We start from the raw sequence: 13,270 nt of genomic DNA on the forward strand, positions 1-13,270 counted from the left end.
CCCTCCAGGGTCCAATGCCAGCAGGAGAGGTCACAGGTGATAGGAGGCTGGGCTGGGGGCACTAGGGAAAGGGCGGCTGGAGGCAGGAAGCGGGTGAGGCTGACGAAGAGAGGCAGGGATGGGACAGAGGAACAGTAGATTGGGGCACAATGGGGAAATTGGCTTGGGGTCTGGCCAAAGGAAATCAAACCTTTTCATCTGAGAGTGGAAGGCTCAAGAAGGCCACCCCAACTCCAGTGATGCCCACAAGGACTCCAGAGCTGAGCTCTTAGGAAAGCAGGCCCTTCCCAGGTGAGCTGGGGGAGCTCCCAGAGGGCAGAAAGCCAAGGGCTCACAATGCCAAGTGCTTAAACTGCAGAGCCCAGCCCAGACCCTGAAAGGTCAAACGGGGACGTATGGCAGAGTCCAGTGAATCTACCGACTCACCCACCCCTTCCTGTGCTGGAGCTGTTCCCAAGCTCTGTGGGAAGCAGGGCGTGTTGTCCCTTGATTCCCCATCCACACGTGGGCACTGTGGTCCAGAGGGCCATCCTAGGATGGGGACTGGGGCTCCTCCCTCTTCCTGAGTGTTGCTGCGGAGACGGGTGTGTGGAGAGGGGGCCCCTGCACTGTGGTGAGCCTGAAGATCCCCTCCTGAGGCACCTCAGTGTCACTGGTATCCAGCCCCCTCAACAAGCCCGGTGGGCTAATAGCTCTCTTTTTCTCCTTGATTCAGCAGTTTCAGAAAACTCCAGCTCAGCATAGCTACTTCCTGAGTGGGTAAAAAGAGGGGGCTTGGGGGAACCTCCCAGTCTCCCTGAGGGCTCGTTATGCAAATGAAGGAAAGGGGCCCTAGAAATGAAACGGAGAAGCCCCGGGGGTAAGAGCCAACACCCTCTGGGGACCCAGGCAGGCCAGACTGCAACCCCTTCCCAGGTCCACCCCTGCCCCAGGACACTGCATCCTACCTTAGCCCGAATAAGTTTCCCAGTCATCTGTTCAGGCAACAAGAACTGTGAGCACCTGCAGGTGAGTGATGTGTACAGGGTAAAACCAGGTCCCCTCATGAGGCACAGTGGGCTGCAGAGCCTGGGTACCAAACGTCCCTGGACCAAATGTACTTGCTCCTCCTAACTGACCTTCTGCCTGAGAGGAAATTCTCCCTTAGGTGTAACCGCACTCCCTCCTGTTGCAGAAAGCAGACTTCTGTGTTCCCAGTGCCTCCATTTCTCTCACACAATAGACTATAAATGTTTGCCGAGTGAGTGGTCCTTAATCCCCAGTCTGCCCCACCTCACCCCAACCCTGAATTAAATGAGCTAATACACTTAAGCCCTTAAGTAGTGTTACATAAGCACTTGCTAAATAATACAGAAATCAGTTGCAGTCCCCTTCTAGAGCCTTAACTGACAGCCCTCCTCTGATCTGGCCTGAGCAGCCACATGTTATTCGGCCCCCTGCCCTCTTCCCAGGAGAGTCAAGAAGCTAAAGAGAATGAGGTTAGATCTCAGGAAGGACTTCCTAACGAGTATCAAGGGGACTCTGGGTCTTCTTGGAAGAGCTGGCCAGTGGAGCAGCTGGGGTGGGGTCTGAGATTTTGGGGCTGTTTGAGCAGTGGAAGAGGGAAGGTCAGGAGCAAATGTGGAGCCAGGGTGCCACCTAGTGGTCCCCTCACCTCTCCAACCCCAGAAGCCTGGCTGGGGGAGGGGTCTTTTTCCTCTCCACACCATGCCCTAAAGAAGGCAACAACCCTTGAGTGCCCCAAACAGGAGAGGCATCTTTCTGAGACTGCTTTATTTCATCTCTTCCCCAGCCCTTCAAACCCTTTCTTATGGATGAGAAACCCAAGGTTTCCAGAGATTAACTTGCCGCTGATCATTCAGCCTGGATTGGAGCCTGAGGCCCAGGCGTGGATCCAAAACCTACACTCCCTGTCTCGTCTCCCAAGGGGGCAGCCAAGGCAGCTGTGAGCAAAAGGTGGACGCTCCAGCCCAGGGTTTGTTTGGGAGGGCAAGGCAGTGAGAAAAAGGCACACAGGAGAAGGCAGCAAGCTCCAGTGCCCAGGACGGCACCCATCCGTCCATGCAGGCAGTGGGTGCGGTGTGTCCCGGATGCTTAAAACCACCCAGTGTCACAGCTCCAGCCATACTTTATTGGGATCTGAGTCTACCGTTCACACAGGGAGGTGAGGCCACGTGAGAAGCTGGGGGGAAGGGGACTTCACCCACTGGGGAAAGCTTCTTCCAAACCTAACAAAACCCCAGGGGGAGTCCTTGTGCTGGGCCTCCAGCCAGCAGCTGCTCCAGTCAAGTGGAGAGGCGCTGGTCAGCATGTGGGGCCGAGGGGCCGCTCTGGGACACACGCAGGAGGATGAAAGCTCTTTGGCTTCAGGATCAGAACACTGTCCCCTCTAACAAGCAGGCTCCTACCCCATTCCCCCCTTCACATTGACAAAGCAGTCAGGCCACCGGAGGCCACGTCCCAGGGCCCTGAGCATTTGCATATATTTGCATAGACTGCAAGGCACGTCCGGCTAAGGCCTTTTTCTAGCAAACATGGCGTCAGTGCAGGGCCAGCTGATTTGCTCTACTCTGTGAAGGATACCCAAGGACAACAAACAAGCCAGGAGAGAGGCCAGAGTAATGCTGAGCCCGGCCTCCAGGGGTTAGATAACACCAGGATCTTGGGCTGGACCCAGGCCAAGGCCATTCCCCCATGGGCAAGGGCCTCAGCCTCTGTGGTGGTGGTGGTGGTGGTGGTGGTGGTGATGGTGGCGGCTGTGTTCTTCCCTGGGCCCCACAGCTCGGGGGCTCTGCAAGTGCTTATCCTTCTTCCCTGACCTGCAGGGAGACATGGAGTAGGAGGAGGAAGAGGCCATCAGGGGACAACATTTGTGATGACGAGAGGTTCCCCGAGGAGAGGGGCCCAGTTCCTCCTAACGAGGCTGACTCAGGCAGCCTCCAACACGCTCATGGGGGAAAGCCTGACCTCCCAAGCCAAAGGCTCCATTTGGGAAGGCAGGAGGGGGGATGTTGCTTAGGCTCTGGGTGAGGCAGGTGTAGGCAGGGCAACTGGGGAGAAAAATTCCCCAAGCCCAAGAGGGGACTCCTCAGGGCCACTCTAGGGTGAGCACAGGCAGCTTCCTGCCCTCAAAGGAAGACAGGAAGTGTACCCAAATGCCTTCTCCAAGGGACGTCAGCTGGGGACCAAAAGTGAAGATGAGTCTTCACAAACTAAAGACTCAGGGTCCTTCCTCCTCCATATCCTCCAGCTGCTGCCGCCTCTGCCCCACCAGCCCCAAGTCCCCTGCAGCTACCCACCTCTTCTTCAATGCTTTGTCTCCCAAGAAGTGGCTGAAGATGAAGTCCTCAAAATCATCCACCTCATCATCATCACCTGTCTCTCTCACAGCCACCTCCTCCAGGCTGTCCTCCAAGGCATCCACAAAATCCCGGAAGCGGAGGCGGTCATGGCGGAAGATGCCATCCTCGCCAAAGTAAGCAGGCAAGAGGGGTAGCTCCTTGGTCAGCTGCCCAGCCCAGGGCAGCCGTGCCAGGTACGTTCTCAGCAGAGAGGCCAGCTCCTGCTGCTGCACTGGGGCCAGCTCTGTGCCGAAGAAAGCCAGGCCCTCCTGCCGGGCGCACTCGTGCACACCTGAGCAGCCCTGGGGTGCCCGGTACTTGTGCCTCAGCAGCTCTGCCCAGGGCGGCAGGGGGTCATGGCTATCTCTGGTCTCCTCTCTCCACCGAGGATGCTTCTGTCTTTCTCCGGAGGGGTGGGAATTCTCACTTTTCCTGGAAGGCTCCTTGGGGTCCTTTCTCTTGCCCTCCTTCTTGCTCCCCCACTCCTCCCCCCTTGGCTTGCCTTCCTTCCACCTCCCTTCCAGCTCCCTATCCTCCTCAACCCCCCAGCTCTTCTTCCTTTTCTGGCCAGACTCTTCCTTCTTATGCTTCCAGTGCTCAGCCTTCCGGTCCCTCTGCCCATCTTGACACTTTTCTTTCCCACTCCACTCCCTAGAATTCTGGAAGCGGGCCTTCTGGCGCCAGGCCTCTGAAGCATTGGCAGAGACCCCAGGGTCCTGGCCCCCGGTCTCCAGGCCCTGCAGCTTCTGAGCCAGTCTGTGGCCCAGCTCAGCCAGGCCTGCACGAGCCGGGTCCCCCCGGCCAGCATCCCGCAAGCTCCTCTCCAGGTCCTGCTGCACAGACCCCAGCAGCTGCCGCTGCTTCTGCAGCTCGTGCCTTAATGCCTGGGCCTCGGCCTCCAATTGCTCCTTCTGCTCTAGGAAGCCAAGCTCTGGCTCCTGGCCCCTAAGTCCTTGCTCCTTGGTAGCCCTGTCATTCTGGGGGCCTCTGCCCCAGTTGAGGCACACCCCGTCTGGGCCCCTGATGCAGCCGGCCTCTAGCCCCTGCAGCCGGGCCCGCAGCTGCTGCAGCTCTGACTCCAGAGCCCGCTGGGAGGCCTCACCCTGCTGCAGAGCCACCCGGAGCTGGGCATTCTCTTCCTCTAGCCCTCTGGGCTGGTGTATCAGGCTCTGAAGCTCTTCCTTCTGGGTCTGGAACATGGTTGGGGTAGAGGAAACCCAAGGAGTCCTCGTCAGGATGGGTCCAATGCCTTCTACCCCAATTCTATTCCATCATGGTGAGTAGTTAGCCTGAGACCCTTTTTTATGGCTTGGAAGGCCAGAGGATGTGGTTTTCACCCTCCACCCCATCCCCATTCTGAACCAGACCCAGGAATCCCCAAATTCCATCCTGGGCCTCAGCACCTATGTCCTTGGATTGGTAACACTTCTTAGAGTTACCTAAGGACAGCCAATATGTGGCCCTCACGGCCCGATTCCTACCTCCCATACCTGGAACAGACATTGTCAATGGAGCACAGCACTTGGCATGAGCCTTGGCATGTGTTTCAAATCCCCCAATGCTCCAGGGAGACCATACCAATCAATCAGAGGTAACAAGCCATGTGAAATAGGTATGCCAGCCCTGGCCTAAACCTTAGCATAAGGAATATGACAGAGAACCAGGAGATGCCCTGATGATAGCGGGAGAGGGTAAAGGTGTATGGATGAATCACGGAAACTCCTTTTAGGGTCAGATACTAGGACAGACACCTGGCTGTGCCCACCTGCAGCTGGGCCTGCAGCAACCGAATGTCCTGGTTCTCCTTGGCCAGCTTGTCCAGCAGAAGACCCATATTCTGCAGACTGGGGACACTGTCAGGGGGCACTGAGGCCTGTGGCTGTTCCTTTAGCCCATCCTGAGGGCAGAAAAGCCTGTTACCCCAGGCTGCCCCACAGCCCGGGCAGCCCAGGCTCTCCTCAAGCATATCCCACATGCCTCTGAAGACATCATACACACCTGCCCATCCCCCACAGCATCCAGCAACTCAGTGTCCGACCCAGTATCCGGGAAGACCTGTAGCTCTACCTCATCCGTGGGCCCTGTGGGAGAGTGAAGTCCTGAAACTAGCCCCAAGGTGCCCAGAGCCCACTCACCCCACCCAGCCACAGCCTCCCCTCCTGAGGGGACCAGCATGGTAAGGATCAAGGGTCACCCTGAACAGCTGACAAGGCCAATAACCAAGAAATAAATGTGCAACCCCAGCTGGGCGTGGTGGCTCACGCCTGTAATCGCAGCACTTTGGAAGGTGAAGGTGAGAGGATTGCCTGAGCTCAGAGGTTCAAGATCAGCCTGGGCAGCTTGGCAAGACCTCATCTCTACAATAAATTAAAAATAAATTAGCTGGTCATGGTGGCACATGCGTATTGTCCACCTACTTGGAAAGCTAAGGTGGAAGGATTGCCTGAGCCCAGTCAGGTTGAGACTGCGAGGGCCGTGAGAGTGTGTGACATACTCCAGCCTGAACAACAAAGTGAGACTCCAACTCAAAAAAAAAAAAAAAAAAAGTACAACCACAGCACCCCAACTCCTGACCCAGAGAGTACACGCACACAACAGACAAGCACAAGCCAGGACCTCTCCCTACTCACCAGTCTCAGACTCTGAGAGGCCACCTGAGGATGGAGACAGAGGAGTCTGGTGAGGTCTTCAGGGGACTGGGTGGACTGAGGTGAGGTGAAACATGGCAGGAGGGCAGGGCCAGAATGGAAGCTCAAGGCTCCAGCAAGGGAGGCGCCACTCACCTGAGAAGAGGAGGATGCCCAAGCCCAACAGAACCAGGGCCCCGAGGAGGCACATGTTGAGAGAGAGGCCCAGTTCCCCGCCTGCACCGTCGCCCCTCGTCTGGTCCTCCACAACTAGGGGTGCCACGGGCTGAGGGGGGCTGGGCTCCCGGCCCCATCGTCTCCGCAGCCCCTCCACGTCCACATCTGTGTCATCCTCACTGCTGGAGCAGCGGCCTTCCTCCGTGATCCAGGCTGGGGGAAGGTATGGGGACAGGGCTGTGAGCTGACTGGAAAGCTGGGACAGGGAAAGAAGGGGAGTGGAGGAAGACACACGGAGGCCCCAGCCCTGACCCAGAGAGGGGCACGTGAAGGCCCTGCCCACTTCTGCCTAGGCACCAGTGACTGTCCCTGCTCAGAATGGAGGCAGACCAGTCCTTTCAACCTACAGACTCTAAGCGCCACTGTTATCCCATGCTGCCCCACAGCCCGGGCGGCCCAGGCTCTCCCCAGGCGCACCCCACACGCCTCTGAAGACATCACACACTCCTGCCCATCCCCCATCATCTTCTTCTAGTGTGGGCCCCGCATCCAGCTTTTACAGCTGTCACCACCCTCCTGAGTCCCCTTGCAACTCTCTGGCCACCCCCTCTCGGTCTCCCTCCCTGGCTCTTCCCTGGTCCTGAAGGTGGTAGTCTCCCTGGCACCATTTTGGGTCCCCTGCTCTTCTCACTGTACACACAGTCACAACTACCTCACCCACAGCATTGAGCCTCCACCCCTGCGGCACACAAGCCTCTAATCTGTAACTCCTGACCTGGCATCCTGGAGCTCCAGGCCTGCTCAAGTGAAGCTGCCACTGGCTACTCCCCTCTGGGTGTTCCTCAGGGAATAAACATTCAACACACTGTTCTGCAAACTGGCTCTTCTCCGGTGCTCCCCCAATCCAGGGAAGGGCCCTGCTGCTGTCCTGTGGCTAACCTGAACCCTCTACCTCACACCCAGACTACCTGACAGTGCTGTACTTACACATCTGGACAGCCCACCCCTCTTCACAACCTGCACTGATGACGCAACCCTAGTTCAGGCCCGTGTCATCTTCACCTGGCCACTGCAGAGCTGCTTCTTAAGTGGCCCCCAGGCCCTCTGCCCTGTCACTCTTCAACAGGGACAAACTCCTACCTCCTCTGCCATGAGCCTCAGACAGAGCTTCCTTAGCCCGGGATAGGTGGGCCCTGCTGATGCTGCGGCTTTGGCCTTCCTCCTGGCCTACCTACCAAGAAAGCCCACTCTCTGCTCAAGCCTCCCTTCAAGTGTCACCTCTAACTGTCCCTGTCTCTCTTGCTCTCAGCCTATCCCCAACTGAACGACTTTCCCCTTCTATGGGAGTACTTTCATCACATGGCTGCACCTCTCATGGGTCTGACACACATCTTAGCTCAGTCTGGTCTGCCTCCTACACAGGCCATGAACCACTCACCTTCCCTCCTCCCAGGCACTGAGCCGGTACAAGGAAGGGAAATGAGGGTTGCATTTCAGAAACAAGAAAAGAGGAGACCCATGGCAGAGAGGAAAAAGTCAGCCAGGCGTGGGCCCTGCCACTCACCAGCCGTGCGACTTTGATCAAATCACTTAACCTCTCTGAGCCTCATTATCCTCAGGGGTGGTGGTGAGGAAGAAGGGCACCAAGTTGCTAAGTCCTGGGGCCTGAACCAAAGCAGGTATTCAGCAGTGATAGCTGATCCCTCTTCCACACCTTTTAGAAGGAGTGTGACAGAAGGTGACAAGGACCTGGACCCCTACCTGCTTTGGGAGATGAAGGCAGGTTCTGTGGCGGGCTCTGGTCCTCCAAGTCTGGTGTGTCTGGTCCTAGGCCTGTCACCACAGAGGTCTCCTGCAAGTCTCCCTGGACCACTAAGTCTCCAGGAGGCTCCACAGCACAGCCATCACCTTCTTGAGAGCCCTGACGTGGACACAGAGGTAAGCAGCTCTGCCCCCACCCTCCAGTTCCCCTCTTCCCTGGTGAAGTTCCTCACCTTGACCTCAGTCTCCTCTGGCAGAATGGGACCAGACTGGGGGCCTTTGGTCTGGGACAGGGTACCTGTGGTGGGAGAAAAGGCCCAGGAAGAACCACTGACCTCACCTGAACTTCCCAGTCCTCTGGCTCCCACAAGCCTCTTCCAGGTAGGAAGAGGCAGGAAAAAGCCAGGATGGAATGAGGGAAGGAGTTCGTAAATGGAATTGAATGGAAGAAATGCAACTAATCAGCCTCGCTTTCCCCCAAGAAGATGGGAAAACCCCAGAATATGAAGGAAGGCTCCTCCCTACCTTCATCAGGACTGTTACCTTCTCCATCCAAGGCCCCAGCTGATTCTTCACCGGTTGCCTTGCAGGGGCTTCCAGGGGCCTGCAGGGCTGTCTCAGACTCTGGTTCCATCCTGGACTCAGGGCCCAGGGTCTCCACAGGCAGACTCTGGGGACAGGAGGGCAAGCAGAACAATTGCCCAGGAAGAGCAGCAGGACACAACAAGGAGGACGGGGCCGCTGGGTCCCTAGGACCAGCTGCACTACTCAAGGACCCCAACCCAAATTTCAAAAAACATGCTACACTTGACCAGGCACCATGGCTCTCACCCATAACCCCAGCACTTTGGGAGGCCAAGTCACTTTGGGAGAATCACTTGAGGCCAGGAGTTCAAGGCCAGCCTGGGCAGCACATTGAGACCCCATCTCTACAAAAAAAAAATTTTTTTTTTTTAGTTGGATTCTCACTCTGTTGCCCAGACTGGAGTGCAGTGGCCGCTCCCGGCCACCGCAGCCTCGACCTGCTGGGCTCCGGCGATCCTTCCGCCTCAGCCCTCCGAGTAGCCGGAATTATAGGCGCGCGCTACCACGCCCGGCTAATTTTTTGATTTTATTGTAGAGATGAGGTCTCGCCTGCACAGGCGGGTCTCGAACCCGCAGCCTCAGGCAATCCACTCACCTCAGCCTCCCAAAGGCACGGGATTACAGGCTGAGCCCCCGAGCCTGGCTCAAAAAATTTTTTTAAATTAGCCGGGCATGGTAGCACATGCCTGTAGTTCCAGCTACTCAGGAAGCTGAGGCTGGAGGATCACTTGAGCCCAGGAGGTTAAGCTGCTGTAAGCTATGATAGTGTTACTACACTCCAGCCCGGGCAAATAGAGTGATACCCTGTCTCCACACACACAGCAGTAAGCTGATTCAAAAAGTGTCTCAGGTCAGCATCAGGTTAGGTCACTCCCCAACCTCACTCACTGCTACGAGGAACTTTTAGAGACCAGGTTTCTACTAACCAGAGATGCATTACTGTATCAAGGCACCAGATACGGTACAAACCTGGCACACCTACCCCCATCCTGGGAAGGCAAGCTAGAGCCTAGGTCTCCCTGCCCCCAAGATGATCAGTACTTTCCTCCCTACAAATAAACAACCCAGTCATTGCTTAGGGGGTGGGAGGAAGGCAGAAGAAAGTCCCCTGGGTGCCCAAGAGTCAGAGTCACACTCCCTAGGGGCATCTGCGCTGACAGTTGGCCAACCACTTATATCTTCCAAGCCTTTCTGGCCTTTCCCACTGGCCCCTGACACTCCCTACACCCGTCTCCCAGCAGCTGCTTGCAGAAGTCCAACCCACCCCAGCCTCAGACAGCCTGTCTCCTGGGGTGCTCCCAGCCTGGCCATCCAGCCCTGGCCACACAGCCCTGGCCACACCTCTCCTCCCTCTGCACCTTCCCCTTTAGCAGGCCCATGGCCCGCCACCCACCTACGGCTCTTTACTATCCCTTCAAGAATAAGTTTTAGGCCTGGTGCAGTGGGCTCATACCTATAATCCCAGCACTTTGAGAGGCCAAGGCAGGAGGACTGCTTGAGCCTAGGGGTTTGAGACCAGCTTAGACAACGTAACGAGACCTTGTTTCTACAAAAAAAGAAAAATCTTAAAAATAATCTGGGTGTGCATGTTGATGCACACCTATAGTCTTAGCTACTCAGGAAGCTGAGGTGGAAGGATCTCGCTCTGTTGCCCACTCAGTGGCTTCAGGAGCATGGGAGCCCATTGGGTTCCTGCTCCCCCACCTACTGCTGAACTCACGCTCACGGCTACCGCAACCTGGACCTGCTGGACTCAGGCGATCCTTCTGCTTCAGCCTTCCAAGTAGCTGGAACCACAGGCGTGCACACTACCACGCCCAGCTAATTTTTTGATTTATTGTAGAGACGAGGTCTCACCAAGTTCCCAGACTGGTCTAGAACCACTGGACTCAGACAATCCTGAGTGCTGGGATTACAGGTGTGAGCCACCGCCCCTGGCTAACCCCTATTTTACAGGGGAAGACACAGAGGTGAAATTGCCCAGGGTCCCCTAACTGTCAGCAAAGATGCCCCAGTGGGAGGCCAGGGCTCTGAGAGCTTGATACCTGTCTGCTCCAACCTGCCTCCCCTCTGCCTGCGAGCCCCAGTCCACATATGCTCCAGTGTCTTCCTGAGGTCAGCTCCTCACTCCCACCTGGGCCCAAGGGTGCCTCAAACTCAGCAAGCTTCTCCCTTCCTCCCCTCCAAGGGGATCCAAGATTCCAAGTCACTGGGGCTCAGAGCTCTCAGGATCCCTTTGACACGTTTTTGCCACCCTCTCTCCAGCCACTCAGTCCCTTCTCAGTGGCTTCAGGAGCATGGGAGCCCATTGGGTTCCTGCTCCCCCACCTACTGCTGAACTGCAGCGGGGGCCTTCAAAATATTCTCTGTTGTTTCTACCCAGCACACAGAGTGGCTTTGCCCTCTGCCAAGGCAATGACTACCCTGACACCCTCCAACTCATTGCCCTTTATGGGCTGCCCATCAGGATGGGGCCTGAGCGCCTCAGCCAGGCCCTTCCCATCTCCCCCAGGGCTTCCCAGACTCTGCCCCCTACCTTACTCCAACACTGGCTCTGACTCACGTCTCCACATCACCCTGGGCTCCTTACAATCTCCCCCAGCATGGCTTTCTCACTGTCACCTCAGGACCTTTGCTCACACTGGTCTCCCACCAGAATTCCCTCCCTACTGCTCTCAGCTTACCAACTGGTACCCTTCCTCCATGGCATGGTCTGGCCGAACACCTGACTCTGGGGCCTGATTTCTTTCTCTCTGTTCCTGGAGTCTAACAGCCAGCAAGAGGTGATGCAGGTGACAGTCAGGACCGTGGAAGGGGACACACCCAGCCAGCAGCCTAGTCCTGCAGAAGCCCCCTTCCACATGGTTCCCAGGCCCGCTCTTCCTACCTCTGAGCCGGCAAGCACCCAGCTATTATCCGAATCTGGGCAGGAGGCCATAGTTGCTGAGATCCCTGAGGCTGCTGTGGCTGCCACCTGCAGAGAAACGCTCTCTTAAGGATGGGAGTTCCTTTCAGGAGAAGTAGGATACAGAAAGCAGCCTTGGTGGGCCTCCAAGTTCAAGTGCTGGGCAGAGCCTCCAGAACCCTGCCTGGATCCAGTTCTTCTCTCCCCACACCTCAGCTCTTCTAAGCATCATTTGCCTTGCAAATCAGAACCTATCAATGGCCACAGAGAAGCCGGCCTCTTCCAGGGATCAACAGAGCCTTGGGAAACTGAACTGACTTTGAGAGGTCAAGGAAGCCTAGGGCTGGAAGGCTCTGGGAAATGTCCAGTCCAACCCTCTGACATTATAGTCAGGGGAGATGAAGCCCACAAAGGCTGCCGCCTCCCCAGGGCCTGGAATGACACTCAACGGCCTCCTTCAGCCCTAGTCTCCCGCCACCTGCGCACCATAAGTCCTCTGTATGGTCTAGTTCAGGAATTCTCAACCGAGACCTCATCTTGGAATCACTTGAGATTTGCATTCAGTTAGGCGAGAGGTAGGCCCAGACAGGGTCTCTCTGAAAACCTCTTAAGATGATTATCTTGTGCAGCCTGGGTTAAGAACCACTGGCATCGCTTAGAACGACCTGGATGCATCTTTAGTAAAGCTCCTTGTCACTCTCTCTCTCCATCCTAAATTCTGTTTCCCTTCTTCGTAATCTCCAGACTTTGGTCCTAGGGAAGTTCAAGGTGACTGGGAAAAGAGGTTTTATGGCAACTCTCATGTATAAATCATTTTACAACTTGAAGAGAATAAAAAATCAGGGTCATGCTCCTGCCTCCTGTGAATCTGCTGGGACCTGGCATGGAGGGGAATAGGGCCTCCAGTGACTGACACAGAGCAGGGTAAGAAGAGGGGGACCCATCCCTTCATCCAAGGCCAATATTGTCGCTTCGGGCTGGGGCAGCTGCACTGGGACCAGGCATAAAAGTGGAGTGGCAGCTGAGCTGACCCTGAGTCCTGGGTTGTGATGCTTCAGAGGAGGACATATGACTGCTTCCCTAGGGGAGGATGACTCCACGGACACTCGGGAGAAGGGAAGCAAGGCTGGGACTGTACTGCAGTTCCACCTCTGAAACCAAACACGCCTCCCTTCTGTCTGAGCTGATTTCATGTCCCACATGGTACCCTGACAACCTTTTGTGGCTCTTGCCAGTCAAGACCCAAGCTCAGGACAGGTCTTCCCCAATGCCACGCCTCCCAGACACACACCCCATCTCACATAGAGACAGGAGAATAGCTGCAATGACCTCCAAGTTCAAGAGGACACCCTGGCATGCTCCTTCAGGCACCCATAGGGCCGCTGCTGTTCAGACTTCTGCTCTCAGCCCCTCCCCCACCATTCTGTCATCCTCTCCCCATCCCCAGTTGCTGTGTGTGCCTGTTAACAGGTGGTGGCAGGAAGGAAGTGGCAGCAGCTTGGGCTGAAGTCCCTGTTTATCCCTGGCTGTGTACAGCCTGCTCAGGTCTTCCAGAACCAGGCACCATGGTAACCAGGGTGATGTCAGACCCACTGTCTCCATGGAAACTAGCAAAGGTATTTGGGTCAACTAAACAGACACTTCTGAGACCCAAACAGAAGATGGTCTGGAACCCTGACATTCAGGGTCCCAAAGCTGATGCCACTCTCAGCTAGGCTCACCCGAGATTCCAAAAGATACCCGGGTTCTCCTAAGCCAGCATTTCACTGCCTTATAAGGAAGTTCCTTTTACTGTCTAATCTCCACCCTTCCCTGCTGTTTTCAGATCTTTTTCTTCTCATCGACCTCCCAGAAGAGAACCCACCTCCACCCCC

At 56.2% G+C, this 13,270-nt stretch overlaps 1 protein-coding gene across 1 annotated transcript in view; it reads right to left on the minus strand.

The window, feature by feature from the left end:
• Positions 1 to 2,707: 2,707 nt before the first annotated feature.
• Positions 2,708 to 13,270, minus strand: part of PBXIP1 (PBX homeobox interacting protein 1) — a 16,413-nt gene continuing 5,850 nt past the window's right edge. The window contains exons 5-14 of the mRNA XM_008048599.2: positions 11,379 to 11,465; positions 8,450 to 8,576; positions 8,140 to 8,204; positions 7,907 to 8,066; positions 6,125 to 6,358; positions 5,972 to 5,995; positions 5,340 to 5,422; positions 5,107 to 5,238; positions 3,300 to 4,531; positions 2,708 to 2,819 (exon numbers count right to left, since the gene is read on the minus strand). Of these exons, the coding sequence (XP_008046790.1) occupies positions 2,708 to 2,819; positions 3,300 to 4,531; positions 5,107 to 5,238; positions 5,340 to 5,422; positions 5,972 to 5,995; positions 6,125 to 6,358; positions 7,907 to 8,066; positions 8,140 to 8,204; positions 8,450 to 8,576; positions 11,379 to 11,429 (2,220 nt within the window). The 5' untranslated portion in view covers positions 11,430 to 11,465. The remainder of the gene's footprint in view (positions 2,820 to 3,299; positions 4,532 to 5,106; positions 5,239 to 5,339; positions 5,423 to 5,971; positions 5,996 to 6,124; positions 6,359 to 7,906; positions 8,067 to 8,139; positions 8,205 to 8,449; positions 8,577 to 11,378; positions 11,466 to 13,270) is intronic.

This window comes from Carlito syrichta, unplaced genomic scaffold (genome assembly GCF_000164805.1).
Source record: "Carlito syrichta isolate Samal-C Ts95f unplaced genomic scaffold, Tarsius_syrichta-2.0.1 Scaffold126413, whole genome shotgun sequence".
Taxonomy (NCBI): Eukaryota; Metazoa; Chordata; class Mammalia; order Primates; family Tarsiidae; genus Carlito; species Carlito syrichta.